General features: G+C 41.5%; 1 protein-coding gene across 1 annotated transcript; it reads left to right on the forward strand.

Moving 5' to 3' along the window:
- The first annotated feature begins 237 nt into the window (after positions 1 to 237).
- Positions 238 to 27,868, forward strand: PSMA5 (proteasome 20S subunit alpha 5). Its single transcript, XM_009429899.5, has 9 exons — positions 238 to 3,428; positions 7,769 to 7,835; positions 14,344 to 14,470; positions 16,574 to 16,641; positions 17,531 to 17,638; positions 17,780 to 17,838; positions 18,606 to 18,708; positions 19,705 to 19,791; positions 27,628 to 27,868. Exons 1-9 carry the CDS (start codon positions 3,400 to 3,402, stop codon positions 27,703 to 27,705), a joined length of 726 nt encoding a protein of 241 aa, XP_009428174.2. The 5' UTR covers positions 238 to 3,399; the 3' UTR covers positions 27,706 to 27,868.

The following is a 27,868-nucleotide window of genomic DNA, read 5'->3' on the forward strand; positions in this document are numbered from 1 at the left end:
CTACTTCTCCAAGTCACACATATATTAATGTCTATGGAACTAGTATGCCTATAGCAATCAATCAATCAATCAATCAATCAATCCTTATCTGGAGGCCATTATCCTTAGCAAACTAATGTAGGAACAGAAACCAAATACCACATGTTCTCACTTACAAGTGAGAGCTCAATGATGAGAACACATGGACACACGGAGGGGAACAACACATACTGGGGCCTACTGGAGGGCGGAGGGTGGCAGGAGGGAGGGGATCAGGAGAAATGACTGGTGGATACTAGGCTTGATACCTGGGTGACGAAATGGTGTGTACAGCAGATCCCCATGGCACACGTTTACCTATATAACAAACCTGCACATCCTGCACATACACCGTGGACTTAAAATAAAAGTTAAAAAAATAAATACTTATTTACTAAACAAATGTATCTAGAGCATATGCCAGGTGCTAGGCTGAACAAGAGAGTACTGACCCTCAAAGAACTCACATTTCCATTATTTTCCTTTTTCCCCCCTTTAACTTAAAAAATTATTTCTGTTGTGGTAAAATATCCTAACATAAAACTTACCATTTTAACCATTTTTAAGTGTACAATTCAGTGACATTAAATACATTCACACTGTTGTGCAACCATCACTACAATCCATCTCCAGAACTTCATTATCATCCCAAACTGAAATGGTGTACCCATTAAACCCATTAACTCCTCATTCCCCTCTTCCTCCAGCCCTAGATAATCACTATTCTACTTTCTGTTTCTATGAATTTGACTATTCTAGGTACCGAACATAAGTAGACTCATACAATATTTGTCTTTCTGTGTCTTGAGATTTCACCTAGCATAAGGTCTTCAAGTCTAATCCAAGTTGTAGCATGTATCAGAATTTCATTCCTTTTTAAAGGGTGAACAATATTCCTTTGTACGTACACACATTTTAACTTCAATTACTTTTAAATAGCTAATTTCTCATTTTATTTCTTTCAAAGACACATTATGCTAGCTGCTAGATTGTTACAATGCACTCTCTTGGGAGAAAAGATTTTCCTTCCTATCCACAATTACCTGCAGCTCCCCTTCATTTATGTTATATATAGCACAAACACATTTACCCAGAGGAGATTCTACATTCAAGAACATTTCGTAAGCAATTCACTACTGTCTCTGACATTGATAGGGTCTGCAGAGCACCATGGAACCCTGGGTGCTCAGGAAATATTATCCTAAGGTACCTACGTAGTAAAATAACTCCGTTTTTTTTTTTTTTTTTTTTTTTTTTTGAGATGGAGTCTCACTCTGTTGCTCAGGCTGGAGTGCAGTGGTGAGATCTTGGCTCACCGCAACCTCTGCCTCCCAGGTTCAAGCAACTCTCTGCCTCAGCCTTCCGAGTAGCTGGGATCACAGGCGCCCAACACCACGCCCAGCTAATTTTTGTATTTTTAGTAGAGACAGGGTTTCACCATCTTGGCCAGGCTGGTCTTGAACTCCTGACCTCGTGATCCACCCACCTCGGCCTCCCAAAGTACTGGGATTACAGGTGTGAGCCCCTGTGCCTGGCCATAAAAGAACTTCTAAAGAGCAGCTGTAGTGAATTTACGACCAAGACTTTTCCATAGAAAATAACTGATAAGGTGAAAAAAAAAAAAAAAAAGCTTGTCAGAAAGCTGACAAGAAAGCTAAAAATTACCATTCTTTTCTCAGAAATCTAACAGATCCCAGAGGATTGCTACTTGGAGTTCTTCCTCAGTTTTATTAGTGCTAAACATCTGATTGGCCAGGGATGACCAAACTAAACTCCTACTGAATCCATGAAGGAAGTCAGAAAATAAAGGGTGGGGAAAACTAATCTTGGTTAATACTCAAAAGGCGTATTTTTACATTTCCTGCACCTTTGAAATGCCTTGGTGACTTACAAACCTAATCTAGGACCAAGAATGAACTTTACTGGAGAGATACAGGCCTTGAGAGGTTAAGGACTTGACTAGTGGTATCACATTAACAACTGGAAATGAGATGCTGGCATTTCCCTTTCCAGCATATACTGCCTGATAAATGATTTCTTTCCCCCGACTCCAGCTTTAAGGTGTAAGTGACAAATAGAAATTGTTCATGTTTATGGTATACAACGTGACGTTTTGATATACATATATATACACACACACACTGCGAATAATTAAATGAAGCTAATCAACATAATCCATCATCTCACATACTTACTTTCCTGTGGTGAAAACATTTAAGGTGTACCCTCTTCACAATTTCAAGTACACAATATATGATTATTAACTATAGAACTCATCCACCTTCTCTGACTGAAACTTTGTATCATTTGACCAACATTTCCCTATATTCCCCACCCCCGTGCCAAGACTTCTTACTTGCCTTTCTTGAACAAATACTTGAATTACAGTGTTATTACGAAGCTGCAAAGTTGCTCCTCAAGCAACTTATTGAAGGGAAGCAAGAAGCGTCGAAAAAGAAAGCGCTTTTTTTTTTTTTTTTTTTTTTTTCGGATAGGGTTTGGCTGTTGCCCAGGCTGGAGTGCAATGGCACTATCTGGGCTCAAAGAAAACACTTATTTTTCACAAATAACAGAAAAAGCAGTGAATATTTTGAAGTCTGGATCCTGAACTCTAGGTTATTTAGGTCTGAAACCTGTACTAGGGGGAGGGGTGCAAGAAAGAGTTGATAAAATTACCTTAACCATGTGGAAACTTTAAGACTTTCTTACATACTAACCCCTCGCCCCCAACTTTTCTCAATAAACGAGCCAAACTGGCTGAAACGAAGGGACTCGTCCGCGGCGCCGGCTCAGACCCACTGTAGCCGACTCATTACCGCCCAAACTCCTGGAGCCCTCGACCGGGGATGGAGAACACCGTGGAGGAACCCTAAGAGAGGGAATCCTGCGAAGAGAAGTCAGGTGGTCGCCTTGCCGGAAACGGGACCAAAGTCCTCTAGCTGGGATTACGGGAGCCGGCGAGGGACCTATTATGTCAGGGTTCAGACAACCCAGCTCTGCATGCAAGCCTTTCCAATTGCCAGTCTTGGGGCGGGCTCACATCTTCTCTACAAGGCGAACTCACTACACGCCTTGGGTGCCGATCGTCCCTAGCAACCACCCGCGATTTAAGGCGGAAGTACCTCCCTGGTCCTCCTCCTCCTCCGGGCCAACCAAGCCCTCGTGAGGAAGCGCGTTGGCCCAATCACCTAGGCGGGAACTACTACCAGCCAATAGGAAGCAGGCACAGGAGGGCGGGCTAAAGAGGTCGCGGTCGCACGCGCAGTTGGTCCTTAGTACTGCGGCCGTGTGGGTGAGTTGGCTGCCGGTGAGTTGGGTGCCGGTGGAGTCGTGTTGGTCCTCAGAATCCCCGCGTAGCCGCTGTCTCCACCTACCCTCGCCATGTTTCTCACCCGGTCTGAGTACGACAGGTCCGTGCAGCTGGGGGACGTCGGGTGGGAATTATGGGTGGGCAGGCCCGGGACCTGGCCGCGCGGCCTGGGTTCTGCCGTGTCATGGGGCTCCCCAGGAACCCGAGACTGGCCGGACCTGGGGATGTTTTGCCCTCCTCAGGCGCCCGCCGTCCTTCCCCAAGCTAGACCACATCGGCGGCACTTGTCCTACCGCTGAGTCACCCCTGGGTCCTAACTCGGTGCGGAAGCGAGAAGCTCCGGCTGGTGCTTGGTAAAGAAGGCGTGAGGAGCCGGAACTCCTACCTTGAACCCGGAGAAGGCCAAGGGTCACTCTTTGCTCCGTTCATCTTTTCGTGCCTAGTATGACTGCCTTAAACAAACAAACAAAAAGTTAAACGTGCTTCCTGGAAGAAAAAGCAACTGGTTTGTAGTAGGGCATGCTGCGGTGTATAGTTTCTTCAGAAGCGCGAAGGCAGTCGTAGCTTTGGCTGGATATATTGTCTGGAGTCTGATTTTATAGGAACTGGAATTTAGAATGGTTTTCAAGAGATTTCTCATCATGCCGATTCCAATTGACCAAAATTTTTCTGACTTTTTAAAAGTTTAAAGCAAGTTTTAAAAAACTTTTGTGGTATGAAAATGCTCACAATATTAAGTTGTACATATATATGCTGTAGACATTTTTACTTTCAGTTTCTGTTTTCGTCAGTTAAGTTTTTACATAGCTACTCTTTTTTAAAGTCAGGGAAGGCAGACATTTTCTTTGTACTGAGTGGTATGAGAAGCTGCATTTCCTGTCAAGTATATGCTGATCCTGTCAAAGTTTTACCACCTGCACTTACCACTTTTTCATCTTTTTTACTGACTCATAGAAGATGTGTGTGAAGTTTTGACATATTTCCCCACTGTCCTAAAGTGACTTTGTTGGTCGATATTTAACTTCCAGAACATTGAAGAGAATCATCTTCGGGTGACATAATTTTGAGTTAGGGTGTGTATGATAGAAATTGTTATGCTTATCAGAAAGCATTTATTAAATTTTGTGGCCATTTACTTAACATATGTATTGACTGCTTTGTTACTTATTTTTCTGTCTTCCCTAGACGGCCTAAAATACATCCCTTCTTATTCTCTTAGTTAATGTGCTTGAGTGCTTGCTGTGAACAAGGCACTGTTCTAGGTGCTGGTGCTACAGCAATGGACAAAATCAAGCTCCTTGCTCGCATATAGGAGACTCTTTTGAGACAGTCTCACTCTGTGGCCCAGGCTGGAGTGCAGTGACGTGATCTTGGCTCACTGCAACCTCCCCCTCCTGGGTTTTGTTTGTTTTTGAGACGGAGTCTCGCTCTGTTGCCAGGCTGCAGTGCAGTGGCATGATCTCGGCTCACTGCAACCTCCGCCTCCTGGGTTCAAGCGATTCTCCTGCCTCAGCCTCCCGAGTAGCTGGGACTACAGGTGCGTGCCACCACTCCCAGCTAATTTTTGTATTTTTAGTAGAGACGGGGTTTCACCATGTTGGCCAGGATGGTCTCGATCTTTTGACCTCATGATCCACCTGCCTTGGCCTCCCAAAGTGCTGGGATTACAGGAGTGAGCCACCGCGCCTGGCCTGCCTCCTGGGTTTAAGCAATTCTCTGACTCAGCGTCCTGAGTAGCTGGGATTACAGGCGGTGCCACCGCGCCCGGCTAATTTTTGTGTTTTTAGTAGAGACAGGGTTTCCAAATCTTGGCCAGGCTGGTCTTGAACTCCTGACCTCGTGGTCCACCTGCCTTGGCCTCCCAAAGTGCTAGGATTACAGGCGAGAGCCACCTCGCTCGGCCTGAGACTCTTAAAGAATTGTTTACAGGTACAGTGGCTCATGCCTGTAATTCCAGCACTTTGGAAGGCCGAGGCAGGATTGCCTGAGCTCAGGAGTTGGAGACCAGCCTGGGCAACATAGTGAGACCTCATCTCTACTAAACATTAAAAAATATCAGCCGGGTGTGGTGGCGCTGACCTTGTCTCCAAAAAAAAAAAGAATTGTTTACAGAAGTAACTATAGTGTGAGTCAGAAATATATTAATGCCATTAGAGAAATTCAAATCAATACCATGGAAGTTTTGATGAGGGATTGCATTCAATATGAGACGATCATGGAAAACTTCACAAAGGAGCTGACATTTAAACTAGGTTTCTTGAAAGAGTAGGAATTTAATAAAGACAGTGAGATCAATAGTTGTGGGTTGGAGAATATGGGATAAATGAAGGAGGGACAATGGAAAAGCACAGTACATTTTGGGAAAAGTCCAGTCTGACTGGCACATATGATACGTGTATGGGAACAGCAGGAGATAATGGGAAAAACAGGATGCTGCTAGATATTGAATGGTTTTTAATACGAGGCTAAGGAGTTTGGGTCCTATTTCTGTAGGCAACTGTGTGCTGTTAAATAATAATTGTGTTTTACAGAGATTAATTGTCTGAATTAGGGGAAAGTGAGTCAATACCTGTTAGTGTTAGGCTATTAACAATAGTTAGGTGAAAGGTAATAAGGGCATTGAGAAGGAAGAGTGATGTGTTACTGTGGAGGAGGAATTGATATGAATTGGTATGACTTAGCATATAGTTGGATATGGGAAAAGATGGGGAGGAATGAGTCAGATCATTTAGAACTTCGTATGTTGGGAACACTGGTAGATTTGAGATGTTTTAAATTAAAACTGAAATTGGAATGGCAGGAGATGAAGTCAATTTTGCAAGGTGGCTGGATTTAAAGAGATAATATTTCAAACTGGAAAACGTTAAGTGTTAAGTGCTAATAGGATATGCAAGTGGAAATGTTCAGCAAACATTTAAATTAGTTAGGAAAGAGGTAAAACTGGTAGTAGAGATTTGGAAGTAACTTGTGCTTAGCATTCTCCCAGGCTGGAGTGTAGTGGCACCATCTCGGCTCACTGCAACCGCCGCCTCCTGGGTTCAAGTGATTCTCGTGCCTTAGCCTCTCAAGTAGCTGGGATTACAGGTACCTGCCACCACGCCCAGCTAATTTATGTGTTTTTAGTAGAGACGGGGTTTCACCTTGTTGGCCAGCCTGGTCCCGAACTCCTGACCTCAGGTGATCCGCCTGCCTCAGCCTCCCAACGTGCTGGGATTACAGGCGTGAGCCACCACGCCAGGCCAAAAGCACTACTATATGACATGTTACCTGTTGTAAAGTCTGGACTCCATAAACCACGGATTGCAACCATCTCATTCATTTGTTCACATATTTTTTGTGTCCATTGTGTGCTCAAAGCTTTTATAGCTGAGACCATGATTGGTGCCTCTTCTCCGTAGGGATTTCCAGCACACTTGAGCAAGGAAAGGTGGAAAGTGTTAAGTGTTAAGGGGAAGTGTTTAGAGAGGAAAGCAGTCTGACATGTAAGTTATATAAATATTGAGTGAATGAACTAGGTTAGAATTAGGAACTACAATAGTAATTCATACAAATAAGTAGAGAAATGTACCTGTGACTAACTTTTAGTAAAAAGTAATAATTAGGCCCAGGTACAGTGGTTCATGCCTGTAATCCCAGCATTTTGGGAGGCCGAGGCGGGTGGATCACGAGGTCAGGAGTTCAAGACCAGCCTGGCCAATATGGTGAAACCCCATCTCTACTAAAAATACAAAAATTAGCTGGGCGTGGTGGCATGCACCTGTAGTCTTAGCTGCTGGGGAGGCTGAGGCAGGAAAACTGCTTGAACCCAGGAGGCGGAGGTTACAGTGAGCTGAGATCGCGCCCGCCTGAGCGACAGAGCGAGACTGTCTCAAAAAAAAAAAAAAAGTAATAACTGTGTTTTATAGAGATTGTCTGAATTAGGGGAAAAACTCTTCCTACTTGCTCCACGAGTCAACACCTGTTAGGAGACTATTACAAACATTAGGTGAAAGGTAATGAGGGCATTGAGAATGGAAAGAAGGGTGATAACCCCAAGTATTAATGTCATATGCATGTTATGGGAAGAGGATAAGGAGAAATGCACATTTTCTTGGAAATTGGCTGATAGTTTTGAGGCATGAACTTACCAAAGGAACTGGTAAGTCTATTCAGAATGGATCCAAGTTGATTCAGGATTGAGGCAGAAAAGTCATTTGCTCTCATTTCATCAATTTGGGAAGACTTTCTGGGAGTGAGGCAGAAGTGTTCTATATATAGGTTCCATTGCCTTGAGAAACTGTTAATGTACAAAAAAATGCTACAGATTGTTGTGGGCGAAGTAGAGAATAATGACAATGTGCGTATTCTGTAGCTATCTGAGCTAGTTGTCAAGGAACTTGAATTCAGTGTCTACATGACTAGTTTTTATGAGTATAATTAATATTTTTTTTTAAATTATAGGGGCGTGAATACTTTTTCTCCCGAAGGAAGATTATTTCAAGTGGAATATGCCATTGAGGCTATCAAGGTATAGTAGCAAGTAGCATAGTTCCTGAAATTTCATGGCTACCTAACATTTTGCTGGCAGAACACTTGGAGTAAATGTGGTTTAACCATTCCTTTAGAAAATGTTCTTATATCCCTTTAAGCAACCACTGTTAACCATTTTTATAACAGTTTCAATCCTATTCCTAATATCTATTTTAAAACTTTTTGAGCAGTTAACTGCTTCATAATTATCTAAATAGTTTTTTCTCAGTGGGGGTGGAGGGACATATTTGTGCTTTTGATCCTCTTAGCTATAAAGAGAGGTACAGAAGTCCAGAATTAGCACCTGTATTACTTTTTCTGTTTTGTTTTCTTTAGCAAATCATGTATCTGACCACCTTTGTATTCTTTATTTTTCTTTCTTTTTTTTTTTTTTTGAGATGGAGTCTCTCTCAGTTGCCCAGGCTGGAGTTCAGTGGCATGATCTCGGCTTACTGCAACCTCCGCCCCTCGGGTTCAAGTGATTTTCCTGCCTCAGCCTCCCAGTACCACCAGGCTGGTCTCGAACCCCTGACCTCAAATGATTCGCCCATCTCAGCCACCCAAAGTGCTGGGATTACAGGCGTGAGCCACCACGCCCAGCCCACCTTTGTGTTCTTGTTGGTAAAGTCACCTTAGGGACTAAATAAGAGATTTGTTTTAGTGTTTTTTTAGAGACAAGGTCTCACTCTGTCACCCACGCTGGAGTACAGTGACACCATCTTAGCTCACTGCAGCTTCTAACTCCTGGGCTCAAGCTTTCCTCCCACCTTAACCTCCCTAGCAGCTAGGGTACAGATGTGTGCACCATGCCTGGCTAATTTTTTTTTTTTTTTTTTTTTTTTGGTAGAGATGTGGTCTTGCTATGTTGCCCAAGTTGGTCTCAAACTCCTGGGCTCAAGTGATCCTCCTGCCTCAGCCTCTCAAAGTGTTGGGATTTACAGGTGTGAGCCACCACACCTGGCCTGGACTGGATAATTCTTTGTTGTGGAGGGCCATCTTGTACATTTTAGCATGTTTATCAATTCCTGGGTACTACCCATTAGCTGCCAGTAGCACTCTTTCAGTTGTGACCACCAAAAATGTCTCCAGACTTTGCCAAATGTCTGGTGGGGACAAAAGGGCCCCCAATTGAGAATCACTCTTCTAGATAAAAAGTATATATGAATTCTGTCCTACTCTGTTCAGTTAGGGATTCAAGATCAGTATACTATACATAAAACAATTAGAGAACAACTAAGTGCTAAATTAAGTTTTCTGGCAATGGTTTCTGATTATATATTTGTTTGATTTTTAAGGTATACATACATGTAGTTTCAGAGTTAGAAGGCAAAGTAGTTCTATAAACCTTGTAACAAAAATAGCAATTCTTGAGGCCTGCATCTTCTAGGTTCAGCTTTTCAGAGGCAACACTTTAAATTGTTTCAGCTGGTAATGTTCTAGGACTGTACCTCCATATCTCTATAACACAGATGTATGGTTTTTTTTATTAGGCATTATCCATGGACTTTTCATTATGAAAGATGAAGATTTCTGCCCTAACCCCACACCCCTACTCCCTACCACACACAATTGTCTTCTGAGGTGGGGATAGGGTGACCCTCTCCATATATATCATGAATATCATAATTTTGTAAGATCATTAGTCAATAGTTACATTAGTATAACTGTAAATGCTTTTCACAGCTGAGCCATTTTGCGTTTTATAATTATTTTTCTGTTTCTGCACAACATTGTTTTTCTTGGAGTTAATAATTCTCTTTTTAAAAATATTTGCTTAATTTAGGATGATCAATAATGCATTCCAAAGTCTCTCCAGGTTACATGTATCCTCTCAAAACATTCAGGCAAATTAAGTGTCCTATTAAGGATTCCTTTTTTTTTTTTTTTTTTTTTTTGAGACAGAGTGTTGCTCTGTCACCCAGGCTAGAATGCAGTGGCGCATCTCAGGTCACTGCAGCCTCAACCTACCAGGCTCAAGTGATCCTCCCGCCTCAGCCCCCAAAGTAGCCGGGACTACAGCTATGCACAACCATGCGCGGCTTGTTTTTTTTGTTTGTTTGTTTGTTTTTTGAGACGGAGTCTCACTCTCTCACCCAGGCTGGAGTGCAGTGGTGCTATCTCAGCCCACTGCAACCTCTGCCTCCCAGGTTCAAGCAATTCTCCTGCCTCAGCCTCCTGAATAGCTGGGATTACAGGCGCGTGCCACCACACCTAATTTTTGTATTTTTAGTAGGGATGGTGTTTCACCATATCGGTCAGGCTGGTCTCGAACTCCTGACCTTGTGATCCACCTGCCTCTGCCTCCCAGAGTGCTAGGATTACAGATGTGAGCCACCGCGCCCGGCCTAAGTTTTTGTATTTTTTGTAGAGACGGGGTTTCGCTATGTTGCACAGGCTGGTCTCGAGCTCCTGAGCTCAAGTGATCCGCCCACCTAGGCCTCCCAAAGTGTTGGAATTACAGGTATGAGCCACAGTGCCCTATTAAGGATTCTTAATGAAATCTTGGAGCCTTCTAATCTGCTCCAATCTGGACTGGTTGTTCTCTGGGCCTCCTGCGTACCTGTGGACTTCATTTTCTGTGAGATCATTCTAGGCATTCCCTTTAACTCCCTCTTGTGTTAGGCCCCATGTCATCTTTTTTGATTTATTTGCTCAATTTGGTAGAACCCATTTTCCAGTAGTATTGTAGAAACTATTTATTTATTTATTTATTTTGAGGTGGAGTTTTGCTCTTGTTGCCCAGGCTGGAGTGCAATGGCGTGATCTCGGCTCACTGCAACCTCCGCCTCCCGTGTTCAAGCGATTCTCCTGCCTCAGCCTCCTGAGTAGCTGGGATTACAGGCATGCGCCACCACGCTGGCTAATTTTGCATTTTTAGTAGAGACGGGGTTTGTCCATGTTGGTCAGGCTAGTCTTGAGCTCCCCACCTCAGGTGATCTGCCCGCCTCACCCTCCCAAATTGCTGGGATTATAGGCATGAGCCACCGTGTTTGGCCAGAAATAATTTTTAATTTTCAACTTCTTTTGTTTCTTTTCTTCTTATTAGCATCCCGTTCTTGTTTTATGGATGAAATATCTTGTTTTTCTTCAAAAATTTTCTAATTTTTCTTGAAAATTTTTTTCCTTGTGGACATTGTTGCTCATCCCTATAATCTCAGCACTTTGGGAGGCTGAGGGAGGAGAATCACTTGAGCCTAGGAGTTCAAGACTAGCCTGGGCAACATAGCCCGTGTCTAGAAAAAATTTAAAAAATTAGGCTGGGCAAGGCTCACACCTGTAATCCTAGCACTTTGGGACGCTGAGGCAGGAGGACTGCTTGAGTCTAGAAGTTCAAGACCAGCCTGAGCAACATAGTGAGACTTTGTCTTCACAAAAAATTTAAAAAATTAGTTGAGTGTAGTAGTGTACACCTGTAGTCTTAGCTATTTTGCAGGCTTAGGTGGGAAGATCTCGTGAGCCTGGGAGGTTGGGGCTCCATGAGACGTGATTGTGCCACTGCACTCCATCCTGGGCAACAGAGTGAGACCCTGTCTAAAATATTTTTTTTTTTCCTTTTGAACTGGTCAGATTGTTTAGAGCTATGTTTTTCAAACTGCAGGTCTAGACCTATTAGGAGATAATAAAATAAATTTAGTGGTCATGAGGAGCATTTCTTTTGAGACAGAATGTCACTCTGTCACCTAGACTGGAGTGCAGTGGTACGATCACAGCTCACTGCAGCCTCAACCTCCCAGGCTCAAGTGATCCTCCCACCTCAGCCCCCAGCTACAGGCACATGCCACCACACCCAGTTAATTTTTTTTATTTTTTGTGGAGGTAAAGTTTTGCCATGTTGCCCAGGCTGGTCTCAAACTCCTGGGCTCAAGTGATCTTCCTGCCTCAGCCTCCCAAAGTGTTGTGATTATAGGCATGAGCCACCACTCCTGGCCCACATTTCTTTTTTAAGTGACACAGAGCAGTAGATATCAAAATGCCTTGCCCATTTTGTGATGAGTGGTTTTTTTCCTGAAATTTTGTTTCTGTTATGTATTTATATTTATTTGTGGGTTTTAGTTATGAAATCAAATGTATTCCTTACTGTGGCTTTTGGTCAAAAAGTTTGAAAAACATTGCTCAGGAGAAAACTGCCTCTTCTCATTTCATTCCGGGAGGGTATTTCTGGCTGCTGGCTTCTGAGAGCTGAGTAGGGAAAGAAGGCTGAGGTTCTTAACATTTGGTTTGTAAATTTTTACATATTTATCCCGTTTTCAGTACATTATTCCTGCCTTAGACTGTGCTTGGTGTCCCCAATCCAAAGACGCTCTATTTTACGGTCTCCAGAGAATAAGCCTGGAGTCTTCCACGGGAGTGGGGGAGGTGCAGTCATCTAGCTTTACAGCATAGGGGAGGGGATCTGGGAATCTGTTTCTTAAACATTGAACCATCTTGCAATTTTTAGCTCCTTGTTCATTTCCATTTCCAGAGGTCCTTGTTGCCACCATTTCCTTTTTTGAGGTCCTGTGATAAAAATCAGGTTGTTTCTTTACTTTCTTTACTGCTGGTTTAGGATTTGGATTACCCAGGTATCACTAACCTATCTTCTTTTTAGCTTCAAAGTTTTGTTGCTGTGTCTTCTCCCACTCTCTGTTATAGTGGATTTATGCCTTTTTAGAAGTCCTTTAATCTTACATCAATAGACTTAAGGAAGGCGTGGAACTAATGTTATGTCTTTAGTCTGCACCTTTAACTAGAAACATGAGCATTCATTTTTATTTATTTATTTTTTGAGATGGGGTCTCACTCTGTTGTCCAGGCTGGAATGCAATGGCGTGATCTTGGCTCACTACAACCTCTGCCTCCCGGGCTCAAGCAGTCCTACCGTTTCAGCCTTCCGCGTAGCTGGGAGTACAGGCATACGCCACCAAGCCTGGCTAATTATTGTATTTTTTATAGAAACAGGGTTTCACCATGTTGCCCAGGCTGGTCTTGAACTCCTGGACTCATGCAATCTGCCCACCTCAGCCTCCCAAAGTGCTGGGATTACAGGCATGAGCCACCATGCCCAACCTGAGTACTCATTTTTTTACATAAAATTTTTTGACAGTTCATCTCCTGTAGTTATGCAGGTATCCACTGATTAAGAAAATACATGACAAAAAGCTGGTGTACATTTAATAACACTTCTAAATAAAGTCACAACTCAACACATTTGAAAAATAATATATATGTGTGTGAAATGATCATTGAGTGTGCAGACATGTTAAGCAAGTTATACATAAAGATTCATGGGATTCTTTGGAACTCTTTGCAATGCTCACACTTGGCAGTGATTACTTTGTAGAAATAACTAAATATAATGGAATTCAAAGCAGAAAGCATAGTCATGGAAGGCTTTGATGAGTGGAATTTGGATTGGGGGAAGGAAGAATGTATTCCAGGGGAGACAGCATGAGCAGAGGGGTGCAAGGGTAGGAGATAATGTGGCTTGAGCCAGTGGGCTGGGCTATACCTGAGGGATTTTGTTGGAGAATAACGAGTAGTGAAGTTGGAAGGGAAAAGTGGCATCAGGATATGAAGGCTCTGGAAGTTTATTTGGATATATTATAGGCAGTATAGGGTGATGTTAATTCTTGAGAGAAGAAATATAATGATAATAGCATTTTATTAGATCAGTCAGGTTATAACATTAGAGATACATTGAGAGAGATTAAAGATGAGAGAGGCTATTGAAGTATCTAGGCATGGAATATGAATAACATTTGTTCATATTTGGCAGGCACCATTTTAAGCATTTTATAATATATAATGTGTTTACCCTTCTTATTATTATTGTCATCCTCATTTTGCAGGAAATGGGCATAGAGGAGTAGATGACTGGGAGTTACGTAGAGATAGAGATGAATTCCAGGTATATTGTGGACTTCTAGCGACCTTAAATAATTAATAGTTTTACGTTGTTGGTGGTGATGATGGTGGTGGTTCTTTTCGTCCCTCCCTACCTTCCTTTATTACTTTTTTGGAGGTCAGGTAGGTTGGGGAATATCATCACCTCTTGGGACAGACCAAGGTAGATGGCAGAGGTGAAAAGAGGCCAGGTCCAGAGAAGACATTAAGAGTTTTATTACTTTCTTGCCCACTATGTTTAGAACTTTTGAATCCTCCGTCCTCCAAATATTGGCATTAGAGAGTGGATTTTTCCAGTGTTTGAAAGACTTTGTTGAACTTACTCTTTTGGGGTTCTGGGAATTACATGGGTAAATTATAAAGAAAACATTAAAAATTTTTTAAAAATTTAAGGGAGAAAAAAGAACTTTTTAGAATCACAAAATTCTGTAAATCAGTGTTCTTGCTATTGACAGGAATAGTATATTAATTACTTACAGTATGTTAGGGTGCTCCTTCTCTCTGCCTATAAGATGTGGCCAGTTGAAGTTTCTATCATGTGAAGATTTACAGAGAGCTATCTGGTGAGTACGTGAGACAGTTATTTGACCTATATATGGTAATCATAACATGTTTCTCTTTAGCTTGGTTCTACAGCCATTGGGATCCAGACATCAGAGGGTGTGTGCCTAGCTGTGGAGAAGAGAATTACTTCCCCACTGATGGAGCCCAGCAGCATTGAGAAAATTGTAGAGATTGATGCTCACATAGGTAAGGAGTGGAGGAAAGCTGTTCTGCAGGATCTGGTCTGGGTTAATTAGTCCTCTATGATGTTCCAAGGAAGGTTTATGAAATGAACACGTTATCCCCTTGTTAGCTATTATTTTCCAGGCAGTAGGCCAGAATGCGTAAATGTAGGAGTAGGAGGCTGTTGCAGGACTCATTTATGTTTAACCTACTCCCAGAAGTTCCTTTCCCCTCAAATTTAGACTTGGTAAATGTGATGGTTGTTGAAATATGCAAAGGTTGAGATCTTTGAAGTGACTACAAGTTATAAGAATAATATAGACTTGCCTAGATCAGTCTTCCTCCTTTGTTTTCAGATTATCTTTGTATTCCTTGTTGCCTCTACCCACTTTTTTGGTCTTTAATTCCCCTGCCTTGGCTTCTGACATCATTGTATAATAGTATTACAGGGTGAGTAATTCTACTTATTTATAGAATGGCATTTTATTTGGCTATCCAAATTTTCTTAACCTGTCTAGTCATCTAATTAATGGAGCATTGGCAAAATAATTAATTGCTTGAAGGCATCAGAACCAAATGCCATGGTGACTCTGGGAGCTTGATATTATCTCTTTCATAGATATAGAAACTGAAATTTTATCTTTTAAGATTGGAACATTGTGTCTTCTTTAACTCAAGTCACTTGTCTTTTGAAGGTAGCTCAGTGTCACTATGTTCAACAAATTGAGAGCCTACAATGTGCCAGACCTTATGCTAGATACCAGGATATAGAAAGGAATAAGACATAGTCCTTGTTTTACAGGAGCATACAGTCTAATTGTGGTGGTGGACATGTAAGTAAGTCAATGCAATTAAGTGACAAAAGTATTAAGAAAGACTAGTGTGTTCTTAGTAGGAGTACAAGGGAAGAAATAATTAGTTTTGCCTGGAGTCAGCGGTAGTGGGGCTTTCAGAAAAGGATTCCATGAAAGTGATTTTGAGCTGAGTTTAATTCTGAAAGATAAGGAAGTGTACACAAGGCAAACAAGTGTCTGGGTATAGCAAGGGAGAGCATTCTAGTCAGGGGGAATAGAAATGACTGAAGCCATCGTGGTGTAAAATATAAAATACCATGGCACAAGCAGTTTTGTAGGCCTGGGCCATGAACTGCAGCAGCAGATGAGCCGGTCAGACAGCGGAATTCCTTTTTTACCACACTGAAGGGCTTCAATGTAATCCTTTTGCAAGGATGGGAAAGGTTTTAAGCAATGAGGTAATAGGATCCCATTATAATTTTAGAAAGGCCATTCTGATAATGATATTAAAGATAGACCAAAGAGGGCTGAAACTGGAGGCACGGAGGCCAGTTGAAAAATTTGTAATAGTCCAAACAAAGAGATGGTGAAGGTTTTAACCAACACAGTAGCCAGAGAATGGAGAGGAAGATAGAAATTGACAGAACTTGTGATCTGATTGATTGTGAGGGCCAAGGAAGAAGACGGGGTCTGGAAGGGAAATGAGTGTGTGATATGTCCAAGTAGATATATTAAGGAAGTTATTTGGCTTTATATGTCTGAAACTTGGGAGAGAAACTTAGGCTGGAGATTTAGATTTGAGCCATGGCATGCAAAATAACAGTTATAGCCATAATCGTGACAGCTTGGGCCATCAGGCAAACTCTCTCTGATATAACTAGTTGCTTTGTGTTTGGGACAGAGAGGCAAAAGGCTTTTGATTTATTCAAGAGTCCTCCACTGTAGTCCATAGTGAGGTGATTTTCTTTTCCTTGTTTCCCAGGTTGGGGCATTAGTATTTGCTTCGTTTGAAAATGTATCATCGTCTACAAAGAGTGCTAAAGGGATGCTTAGGGATGTAATATGTGGAAATTCATGTTTGGTTAGCTGCTTTTCTCTGGGCTTATTTTTATCGTCTGGACTTCTGTGTCATTGTGGATGGTTTTTTGTTTCTAATATCATTAATACTTGGGTTCAGTGCAGATCATTTCCTATCTAATCTTTTGGGTATAAAATGCCATGGGATAGCTGAATGGCTGCCGTGGTTCCAATCCAGAATTTCAGGATTTCCTGAGTGGATGAAAGAGTTTTACAAGGATTTGGCCACTGGGTCACTGTCGCTTTTACATTGCAGGTTGTGCCATGAGTGGGCTAATTGCTGATGCTAAGACTTTAATTGATAAAGCCAGAGTGGAGACACAGGTAAAATTGGCATTATCTCCTTTTTACCAGGATGCTTGAGTTCCTTGTTTAGTGATTATCTAGCTGCCTGGGCTATACTGCAGGTACCTGTGTCAATATTAGATGTGGTTCTTGGGAGTAATTTTGGGTAGAATTCCCAGTTAGAACTTCCTGGGGCTTGGAGTTTGGCTGTCCAATCATTGCAGTTTTAAAGAGGCTCTGGTCAGTAGTGCTGACAGTGTCTTCCTTTTTTTTTTGGCTTTGCCTATATATAAAGCATGCATTGTTTCCTAATTGACTTTGTGTGGGAGCATCATGGCAGGAGGTGGACGTAGTTAAAGGATATTCTCCCCTCAGCTGCCTTTGCTGCCAGGCTTGTAAATAACAGCCCTCCTTTGGTGAGTAATAACTTGTACCAACTGACAAATACTGGTCAGGGATACTGTTTTTTTTTTTTTTTTTTTTAAACTTTGTAGCTGCTGCTTGAAGATAGGCTAGTAAGAAAAATACATCACATGGTAAAATTTTTTGTACTTATTTGCAAGTTTGCTGTCTGTACTTATGTAAGAATAAGTCATTTAAACATCAACAGAATAAGCTAGAGTCTTTGAGGGAAAGAGGCACTTTTAGTTTTTGAAAGAGTAAACTTGGTGCTTTGAGGCATAACCCTCTTTTTCAAGGCAGTAATTCTCTTGTCCGTCGTTGCTTAGAGTCCTTGTGATATGTTTATTTCCAGAGCTATTTCTCTTCCTCTCATGTACTCCCAAGTACTCAGGGTTAATGTTAATTAAGAAAACCACATTTGAGCCTTCAGTTTTCAATCCCAGTTTAAAGGGATGTGCGTAGTGAGATGGTGGGCTGCCTTAATGTCCTTATTAGAAGGTTGTACCATGCTTTGCTCTTCTTCTAGAACCACTGGTTCACCTACAATGAGACAATGACAGTGGAGAGTGTGACCCAAGCTGTGTCCAATCTGGCTTTGCAGTTTGGAGAAGAAGATGCAGATCCAGGTGCCATGGTGAGTGTGATACTTCTGTCGAGTTTTCTTATTGTTCTATGGGACTTAGGACATTTGTCCTGTGAACATAACATTCCCAGCCCCTCTCACCTCCTTACTTTATAGCCATTTATCTTAATATCTCTTATTTTTTGGTTCTAGTCTCGTCCCTTTGGAGTAGCATTATTATTTGGAGGAGTTGATGAGAAAGGACCCCAGCTGTAAGTACCATTTTGTAATTTTCCCCCATGCTTTTGCGGGGAATTATTTTAATTTGGGGTGGAGACTGAGAAGATTATTGTAGACTATTAGCCAGGTATTAGCACACACCTGTAGTCCCAGCTACTTGAAGGCTGAGGCAGGAGGATCTCTTGAGCCTGGGAGTTGTTATCCAGGCTGTAGTGAGCTATGATCATGCCACTGCACTCCAGCCTGGATAACAGAGCCAGACCCCATCTCTTCAAAAAATACATTAAAAAAAGATTATTGTAAAAAGGGCTATTGTAGAGTGTGTGTGTGTGTGTATGTATATACATATATATATGGCTTCTAATACTAAAGTTTAGTGATTCTATACCATTTGCACAAATTTGGGGATTCCATGAAGAATTCCCCTATTGGAACCAGTGCTAATTCTGGAAGGAATTAGAAGTAACTTGTTACTGTAGTCAGGGTATGTTTTAGAGCTTTGCTCTGGAATGTTGATCTGATCCTCATCCTCAAATATTTCTAAGATAGGCATAAACAAGTACCATATTTATACATACTATACTTCTAAATCCCTAAGGAAGGTACTAATTTTCTTAAACAGTTTTTAAAATGTCTGGTTTCTCCAGACATAGAACATCTTTTAGATCTGTGCCTCAATATTTCAGTGGTGTTTCCTGGCTGCAGGGCCAAGCATTTATACTTTGTTTTAGTGAGACGTTTGTTACATAAAGTGCCACCACTCCTGAGCATTTTAGTCCTCATTTTGGGGGTTTTGCAGGTTTCATATGGACCCATCTGGGACCTTTGTACAGTGTGATGCTCGAGCAATTGGCTCTGCTTCAGAGGGTGCCCAGAGCTCCTTGCAAGAAGTTTACCACAAGGTAATTAAGTATTCTCACAACTCTTACTATTTTTTAAATCATGGTATAATTTACATATAATAAAATGTGCAAACCTTAAGAGTTCAGTTCTGTTTTGACAATTGCAAAACAAGATAAATAACACTTTCATCACCACCAGAAAAATGCTCATCCACATTCCAGTCAATCTCTTTCCCCCCCTGCAACCATGTTTACCACCATGTTTACCACTGTCCATTAGTTTTGTCTGTTGTGCTTTGTTATAAATGGAATTAAACAGTTAGTCAGTTTGTATCTGTTTTGTTTAACACACTGTTTTTGAGATCCATTCATATTGTTCCAGTATTTCCGTTTGATGGCTGAGTAATATACCATGGTATGGATGTACCACAATATGTTTATCCTCTATCTTCACAGCTTTACTTAGCACTTTACGATTGGCTCTTGAAGCAAGTGGGCATTTGGTATTTTCTTTGTGAGATGGGAAGATTTGGTTTTGGGTAACTCATTGGTGTGATTGAAGGCTGCTCTACTTATTCAGGTGGTTCATACAGGGATGCCTGCTCACATTAGCTCCTAATGGTATTGCTTTTACATGTGGAGGAAATTAGGTACAAAACAGGGTAAATTTGAATTTTCTAAACCATTGGGCTACCTCTTAGATCATTTAGGCATTATTGTTCATTGGATATTACCAATAATATTATCTTCTAAATTAAAAGAGGAATTCAAATGTACACAAGACTAGTCTATCCCTCTCCCCTTCTTCAAAGATTACTTTGGTTGGTGACTTTATTGTGGCTCACAATAAGGTTTGGGGGTTTTTTTTCCTGAAAAAATGTATTCTACTTATTTGCCATTTACTTGAGTTCTGGAGATACTTGTAATGCACCATACTAAGTAAGATGTTTGACATACTTGCTAAATACTTTTTTCAGTGAGATAAAGGGAAAATCTTTGAAGGAAGGACGGATTGTGTATAATTAATAGGCATCTTCTTGCCTTCTTTGTTTCAAGTCTATGACTTTGAAAGAAGCCATCAAGTCTTCACTCATCATCCTCAAACAAGTAATGGAGGAGAAGCTGAATGCAACAAACATTGAGGTACTTTCTGTTTTATTGTTGGATTTTTTTCGTTTTTTTTTTTAAGAGATGAGGTCTGGCTATATTGCCTAGACTGGTCTTGAACTCATGAGTTCAAGTAGTCCTCCCACCCCAGCCTCTCGAGTAGCTGGGACTACAGGTGCACACACCATGCCTGGTTAAGGTTTTTTAATTTTTTTAGAGATGGGGTCTTGCTGTGTTGCCCAGACTGGTCTTAAACTCCTGGCCTCAGGCAATTCTCCTGCCTCAGCCTACTGAGTACCTGGGACTATAGGTGAGAGCCACTGCACCTGGCTGTTTTATTGTTTTTTATTCAGATATCATAGCTGGCATTGCTGAAGACTACATAGATCATGGAAATGACATTTTTGTATATTTAGTTCCTAAGAAATTATTAACAGCCTTTGAATAATAAGCAGCTTTAGTAAAGTGGTGCTGGCAGAAGCCAGAATTCAGTGAGTTAAAGAATGAGGCCTGGCGAGGTGGCTCACGCCTGTAATCCCAGCACTTTGGGAGGCCAAGGCAGGCAGATCACTTGAGGCCAGGAGTTCGAGACCAGTCTGGCCAGCATGGCAAAACCCCAACTCTACCAAAAATACAAATACTAGCCAGGTGTGGCGGCACGCACCTGTAGTTCCAGCTACTCGGGAGGCTGAGGCATGAGAATTGATTGAACCCAGGATTCGGAAGTTGCAGTGAGCTGAGATTGTGATACTGCGCTCCAACCTGGGCGATAGAGCGAGACTCTGTCTCAAAAATAAAATAAAAAGAATGAAAGGGAGATGATGAGTGGAGAAAACAATAGTATGCTGCTTTCTCAAGAAGTTTGATTAGTGTCGGCAGAAGATAGCATTAAAGAAAAGGATTGTGTCTTTTTAAGGATGTGGAAAAGTCTTGAAAATATAAACGGAGATGAAACTAGTGTATAGAAAAATGTTGAAAGAGTTGGGCGCAGTGGCCTGTAATCCCAGCACTTTGGGAGGCTGAGACAGGTGGATCGCTTGAGGGCAGGAGTTCAAGACAGCCTGCCCAACATGGTGAAACCCCATCTCTACTAAAAATACAAAAATTAGCCAGGCGTGGTGGTGGACGCCTGTAATCCCAGCTACTTGGGAAGCTGAGGCATGAGAATCGCTTGAACCCGGGAGGTGGAGGTTACAGTGAGCCGAGATTGCACCACTGCACTCCAGCCTGGGCGACAGAACAAGACTCCGTCTCAAAAAAAAAAAAAGCTGAAAGAAATAAAAGGAGAGGTTAGGATAGTGATGGAAAAGTTATAGAAGAGGTAAGGCATGGTACACATGAAGGAGTTGGTTTTGAAAAGTAAAATTCATTCAGCATCATATTGAGTACCCATTATATAGCAGGTATTATGCTAGATGCCCAGGGTTACAGACACAGAAAATCCAATTCCTATTCAAGTAGTATACTGTGTAGTGCAGGGAACATATAGATAATAAGAACCTGGGGTGATACTTCTATAATAGCAGTAAAAACAGATTCCTGTGAGTATGTATAACTTAGACTAAAGCATTAGGGAAGCTTCTTGGAAGAGGTGATGTCTGGAAAAGGGAGCAGAAAGGTATTCCAGGAAGATGGGACAACATGTGCAAAGGGTTCAAGATGTAAAAATAATATTGTGGGTAAAGGAAACTTTGAGGTTTTGTCTGACCGCTGAGGTGTGGGATGTATATAAGATGGTGGGGGACGGTAAGGGATGAGACTGGAGAGGTATGGACCAGCTTGGGAATGTCCTTTTTTAGTATGCTAAGAGTAGACAGGAGCAAAGGAAGTAATGACAAGTAAAGATAGGTGGGTTTGGCGGTAAACCTGGAGAGATGTCCCACATTTCCCCAGATTTTTCCTAGTGATTGTAAGGTCATCTGCCGAGGGTAGGTGAATGCAACAGTAAAATTGAGAATGGGAAATATTTGGAAAAGTCGTTATGAGAAGACGGAAGAGTAAAAGGATTGCTGGGCCATATTAAAATCGTAGTTGAGGCCAGTAATCCCAGCACTTTGGGAGGCCAAGGCAGGAAGATCACGTGAGGCCAGAAGTTCGAGACTAGCCTGGCCAACATAGTGAAACCCCGTCTCCACTAAAAAAATACAAAAAATTAGCTGGGTGTGGTGGTGCGTGCCTGTAATCTCAGCTATTCGGGAGGCTGAGGCATGAGAATTGCTTGAACCTGGGCAGTAGAGGTTGCAGTGAGCTGAGATTGCACTCCAGCTGCACTCCACCCTGGGCAACAGCACGAAACTCTGTCTCAAAAAATAAATAAATAAAATTTAAAGGCCAACCAAGGCTGTAATTATATATCAGTAATTAAACCAATCAGTACTTACCAGGATATTTGTTGACCACACTCATGAGAAAATGGATGGTTGGATTAATCCATGGTAGGGGATTGACTAGTTAAGAACAGAAGGTTAGAGAGGACTGGAGAGTATTGTTGGTGAATGTCTCACCCATAGAACCAGCTTTCATAGGCTGCTGTGAAAGGTCAGTCTAAGAAGGACTGACATTTGGGAGCCACTGCTCTAGAGCCCATCTGCTTTAAGTTCTTAGTCCATTAGTTGTTCCTTGGAGCTCCAGCCTCCCTACATGAACTGCTTCCCCTAAGAAAAGGAAAATATCCGGCCAGGCGTGGTGGCTCATGCCTGTAATCTCAGCACTTTGGGAGGCCGAGGCTGGCGGATCACGAGGTCAGGAGATTGAGACCATCCTGGCTAACAGGGTGAAACCCCTTCTCTACTAAAAATACAAAAAAAATTAGCCGAGTGTGGTGGCGGGCGCCTATAGTCCCAGCTACTCCAGAGGCTGAGGCAGGAGAAGCGTGAACCCGTGAGGCGGAGCTTGCAGTGAGCCAAGATCATGCTGCGCCACTGCACTCCAGCCTGGGCGACAGAGCGAGACTCTGTCTCAAAATATATACATATATCCAAGTTACATCTTACATCTTTCTTTTTAAGAAAATCTTTATATGTACCTCCTTCTATCGAGTGTCCTTACTTTCAATGAACTTTTTTGAGATATAATTTATATACAGTAAAATGTACCTATTTTAAGTTTACAATTCAGCGGATGTTGACAAATGTACAACCCCCAGTATCTGTCACCCCAGTCATTATATTGATCCTCCCAAAAAGTTCTCTCATGTCCCTTTGTAGTCTCTTCCCCCACATTGATCTACTTTTTGTCACTATAGATTTGTTTTGTGTTCTAGAATTTCATATAAATGTTTTTGTTTGTTTTTTTAAGAGATGAGGTCTGGCTATATTGCCTAGACTGGTCTTGAACTCATGAGCTCAAGTAGTCCTCCCACCCCAGCCTCTCGAGTAGCTGGGACTACAGGTGCACACACCATGCCTGGCTAATGTTTTTAAATTTTTTTAGAGATGGGGTCTTGCTGTGTTGCCCAGACTGGTCTTAAACTCCTGGCCTCAGGCAGTTCTCCTGCCTCAGCCTCCTGAGTAATTGGGACTATAGGTGACTATAGGGACTATACTTCTTTCACTTGGCATGATTTTGAGATTCACCCGTGTTGCATCAATTCTGTTACATTTCATTGCTGAGTGCTCTTTCATCCATCCTATTTTTTCACCTTTATTGCCAAGTCTCCTCCAAACAGAACCTGTATTATCTCCACTGCTTCACCTCTCATTTACTCCTCAATCACTACTATTTGTTTCAGCTTTTATTATTTCCATGAGACTGCTCCTTGCTAAGATGACTCTTATTTGTCAGATTTCATGGTCACTCTTTGGAACTATCATTTGACTTTTTTGAAGGATTCACCTCAGATTTGACAGTTCTAAAATTAAAATCATTATCTTTCCTAAAAACCATTTCATCTTCCCATATTTCTAATCTTGGTTGATGACACCCCCAGTGTACTTGTCATTCACACGAGAAACGTGGAAGACTTTGACTTCCCTTCCCTTTTACTCAGTCATTTCTTTGCTCCCTTATAAATAACTCCCAAATCAATGTCCCTTCTCCATCCCTACTTCCAGTGCCGCCTTTTGTTCAGGTTCCCATTTTTCCCCTACCTTGTATATTTTCAGAGGCTTCCTAATTAATCTTGCCCTCCTCCATTTCAGTCCATTTTTTCCTCATTGTGCTACTATAGTGGATTTTCTAAGCTATATCTAATCTTAATGGTTCTCCACTTAAAAAATATTTTCTGGCTGGACATGTGGCTCACGCCTGTAATCCCAGCACTTTGGTAAGCCAAGATGGGTGGATCACTTGAGGCCAGGAGTTCAAGACCAGCCAGGCCAATATGGTGAAACCCCTGTCTCTAATAAAAATATAAGAAATTAGCTAAGCACGGTGACATGTGCCTGTAATCCCAGGTACTTGGGAGGCTGAGGCATGAGAATTGCTTGAACCCAGGAGGCGGAGGTTGCAGTGAGCTGGAATCACGCCACTGCACTCCAGAGCGAGACTGTCTCAAAAAAAAAAAAAAAAAACCTTTTCTGACTTCTATTGTCTGTGAGATAAATTCCAAAATTCTTTTCATGGCATAATTCACTACTTCTTAAGTCATTTGTTTAATCTATTAGAGACGTTGCTAAGCATTTTACATGCAATTACTTCTCTTAATCTTCACAACACTTCTATGAGATAGATATTCCTATTCCGAAAATCTTATTTTACAGAAGAGGAAACTGGCTTTGAGACGGTAGGGCCAACAGGTAAATGGTAGAGTCAGGATTTGAATCCAGGTCTGGTCTTAGGTCTTATACTTTTAACCACTTTAACGTACTGTCTCCCATGAGCTCTGACCCCCTACTCCCTCTCCTTTTCACGTCATATTCCATGTGCAAGCTGTGGTCTAGCCATACAGAATTACTTTCAGTTTTGCAAATATGTCATGTTCTTTTGTGGTTCTGTGCATTTGCACATTGTTTGCCCTTCCTGTCTTTGACTGACCCATTCTTGCCATGCTTTAATACACAACTCAAAAGTTGCTTCTCCCTGAAACCTTCCTGGGCTCCTCCAGATCACTCTTAAACATATTCTTAGTTCTATTACAACACTTACCTGACATTGAACACATTTGGCATCTAGCACTTAGTAAATAAAGACTTTCTTCATCTTTGGATCCTTAGTCACAAGTACATGTAACTAATACACAGGTGCTTAGTAATTAATTATTGGTGAAATAAATTGAAAGAAAATATCTGTTCTACCTGCCTCATAGAGATGTTTTTTGAAAGTGAGATAATAAATAGAAAAGTATCTTTCATATTATGCAAATACATTTATTATTATGCAAATGTAAGGGATTATTTTTACTTATCTAGTGATGAGCAACTTCCTGAAGGCAGTCCTTGGCTCAGACGCTATTATTAATAGTATTGATTTGCCTTCCAGTTCTTCTGTAGGACTGTTCCACTCAGAGTTTTCCCAGTTTCTGCTTTTTAGCCCCTGTAATGTTTTGAGAAGGCTAGCCTGAGTCCTGTGAGTGAAATTCTTTAGGCCCTCACTCTTTAGATTATTGCTCTTACATTTCTCTGTCCTCATGTCATTGATCATCAAGTAAAGATATATCTTAAGCAGTAGTAACATTTTTATTTATTTATTTATTTATTTATTTATTTATTTATTTGAGACAGGATCTCACTTTGTTGCCTGGGCTAAGTGCAGTGGTGCGATCTCGGCTCACTGCAACCTCCACATCCCATGTTCAAGCGATTCTTGTGCCTCAGCTGGGCCTACAGGCGTGCGCCACCATGCCCGACTAATTATTGTATTTTTAGTAGAGACAGGGTTTTGCCATGTTCACCAGGCTGGTCTCGAACTCCTGACCTCAAGTGATCTGCCTGCCCCAGCCTCCCAAAGTGCCAGAATTGAAGGAATTACAGGCTACCACGCCTGGCCAAGAGAAGCAGTAATAATATTTGTATGTTTAAATATCCTTGGAATGGAACTCATGGTCTACATGGTAAACTAATTGTTTACCTATATTTTGCAGATATATTTGGGACTTTTCTGACATTTCATGTAATTAGAGATATATCTTTTAGGAGAATCTAGAGGAGACTACAAGCTTTGAGAGGAGAACTTTTTTTTTAAGTCTGTTCCCAGATATCAGATGTCTTAAGACGTGCAGCAGTCTTTCTGAATTTTACTTATACATGAGGCAGAGGATACTAAACATCATATAACTGGATTATGCTGATTCTCTCTAGCAACTTTCAAGTTACATTAAATATTAGTACTGAAAATTACTTTTAAATGCCCTACTATATTTAATTTTAAAAAATTATTATTAATTTATTTATTGTTTTAGACAGAGCCTCTTTCTGTCACCCAGGCTGGAGTGCAGTGGGATGATCACAACTCACTGCAGCCACAACCTCCCAGGGTCAAGCAATTCTCCCACCTCAGCCTCCTGAGTACGTGGGACACAGGCGTTTGCTACACCCCCTGCTAGTTTTTTGGGGGTTTTTTTTGGTAGACACGGGGTCTCCCTGTGTTGTCCAGGCTGGTTTTTGACTCTCGGGCTCAAGTGATCCTCCTGCCTCAGTCTCCCAAAGTGCTGGGGTTACAAGCATGAGCTACTGTTTCCAGCCATGTGTTTAATTTTAAAAATTGAAGAAAAAAGCCACTATGAGGAAATGACATGTAAAACACAAATCTTTTGAGGCAAATGTGAAGTGGCACCTATTGCTCAGTATTGCCCAAAACTGTGGGACATGATCAACAGAGAGAATGGAAAACCTAGTCATGATAGTTAAATTTGAAATTAACCATCTTCTGACCCTAGTTTTTTTATTGTTGTTGTTGCTTTTAAATGTAAATATAATCTGGATTTCCAGTTATTACTGATATCTTCAGCAGTCACAACTGATTTCCTATGCCAGTGTTAATGAAATCTTTTCTTGGCCAGTTCTTTTAAAAAAATGTAACAGGCCAGGTGCAGTAGCTCACATCTGTAATCTTAGCACTTTGGGAAGCCGAGGTGGGCAGATCACCTGAGGTTGGGAGTTCGAGACCAGCCTGACCAACATGGAGAATCGCCGTCTCTACTAAAAATACAAAATTAGCCGGGTGTGGTGGCGCATGTCTGTAATCCCAGCTACTCGAGAGGCTGAGGCAGGAGAATCGCTTGAACCCGGGAGGCGGAGGTTGCGGTGAGCCTAGATCACGCCATTGCACTCCAGCCTGAACAACAAGAGCGAAACTCCATCTCAAAACAAAAACAAAAACAAACAAAAAAAACTTTTTTGTTAAGTTTTGCCACATAAACAATTTTAGAGAAAATACCTGACAATAGTTAATGATTATTTGTTGTAGGCAATAATGGTCTAAGCACTTTATATATATTAACATTTAATCCTCACAACTACTCTATGAATTAGCTATTCTTATTGTCCTCATTGTACAGATGAAGAAATAGAGGCACAGAGTGGCCAAGTAACCTCAAGTCACACACACAAGCTCAACTTTTAAGTATTTAAATATACTTCAAATATATTTCTAAAGGAGTCTTTAACAGAAAAAAGTACTGACTCCATGTACTTTGCTGCTGCTTTTGTGATCCCTGTTGAAGTGACTTCAAGAAGTGACAATGATGCCAGGCATTTGGTTAAGTATGATGTGGTGAGTTAACCTTAAAATAGAAAATTTGGTCAATAAGCATTTTTATTTTGGAGCCAGAGAGCTATTTTAGGGACCTGCTGCCTGGAAAGGATATCCTTGGGACAGCAGATCCCTTAGTTCCTAATGAATAGCTGCATCACCAACACAGCTTCTCCTGACCATGGTAGGGCCATCAGCAGGGTAACTCAGCCCAGCTTATTAACCCTTCTGTTTTCTTTCCAGCTAGCCACAGTGCAGCCTGGCCAGAATTTCCACATGTTCACAAAGGAAGAACTTGAAGAGGTTATCAAGGACATTTAAGGAATCCTGATCCTCAGAACTTCTCTGGGACAATTTCAGTTCTAATAATGTCCTTAAATTTTATTTCCAGCTCCTGTTCCTTGGAAAATCTCCATTGTATGTGCATTTTTTTAATGATGTCTGTACATAAAGGCAGTTCTGAAATAAAGAAAATTTTAAAAGA

This window comes from Pan troglodytes, chromosome 1, assembly GCF_028858775.2.
Source record: "Pan troglodytes isolate AG18354 chromosome 1, NHGRI_mPanTro3-v2.0_pri, whole genome shotgun sequence".
NCBI classification, from domain to species: domain Eukaryota; kingdom Metazoa; phylum Chordata; class Mammalia; order Primates; family Hominidae; genus Pan; species Pan troglodytes.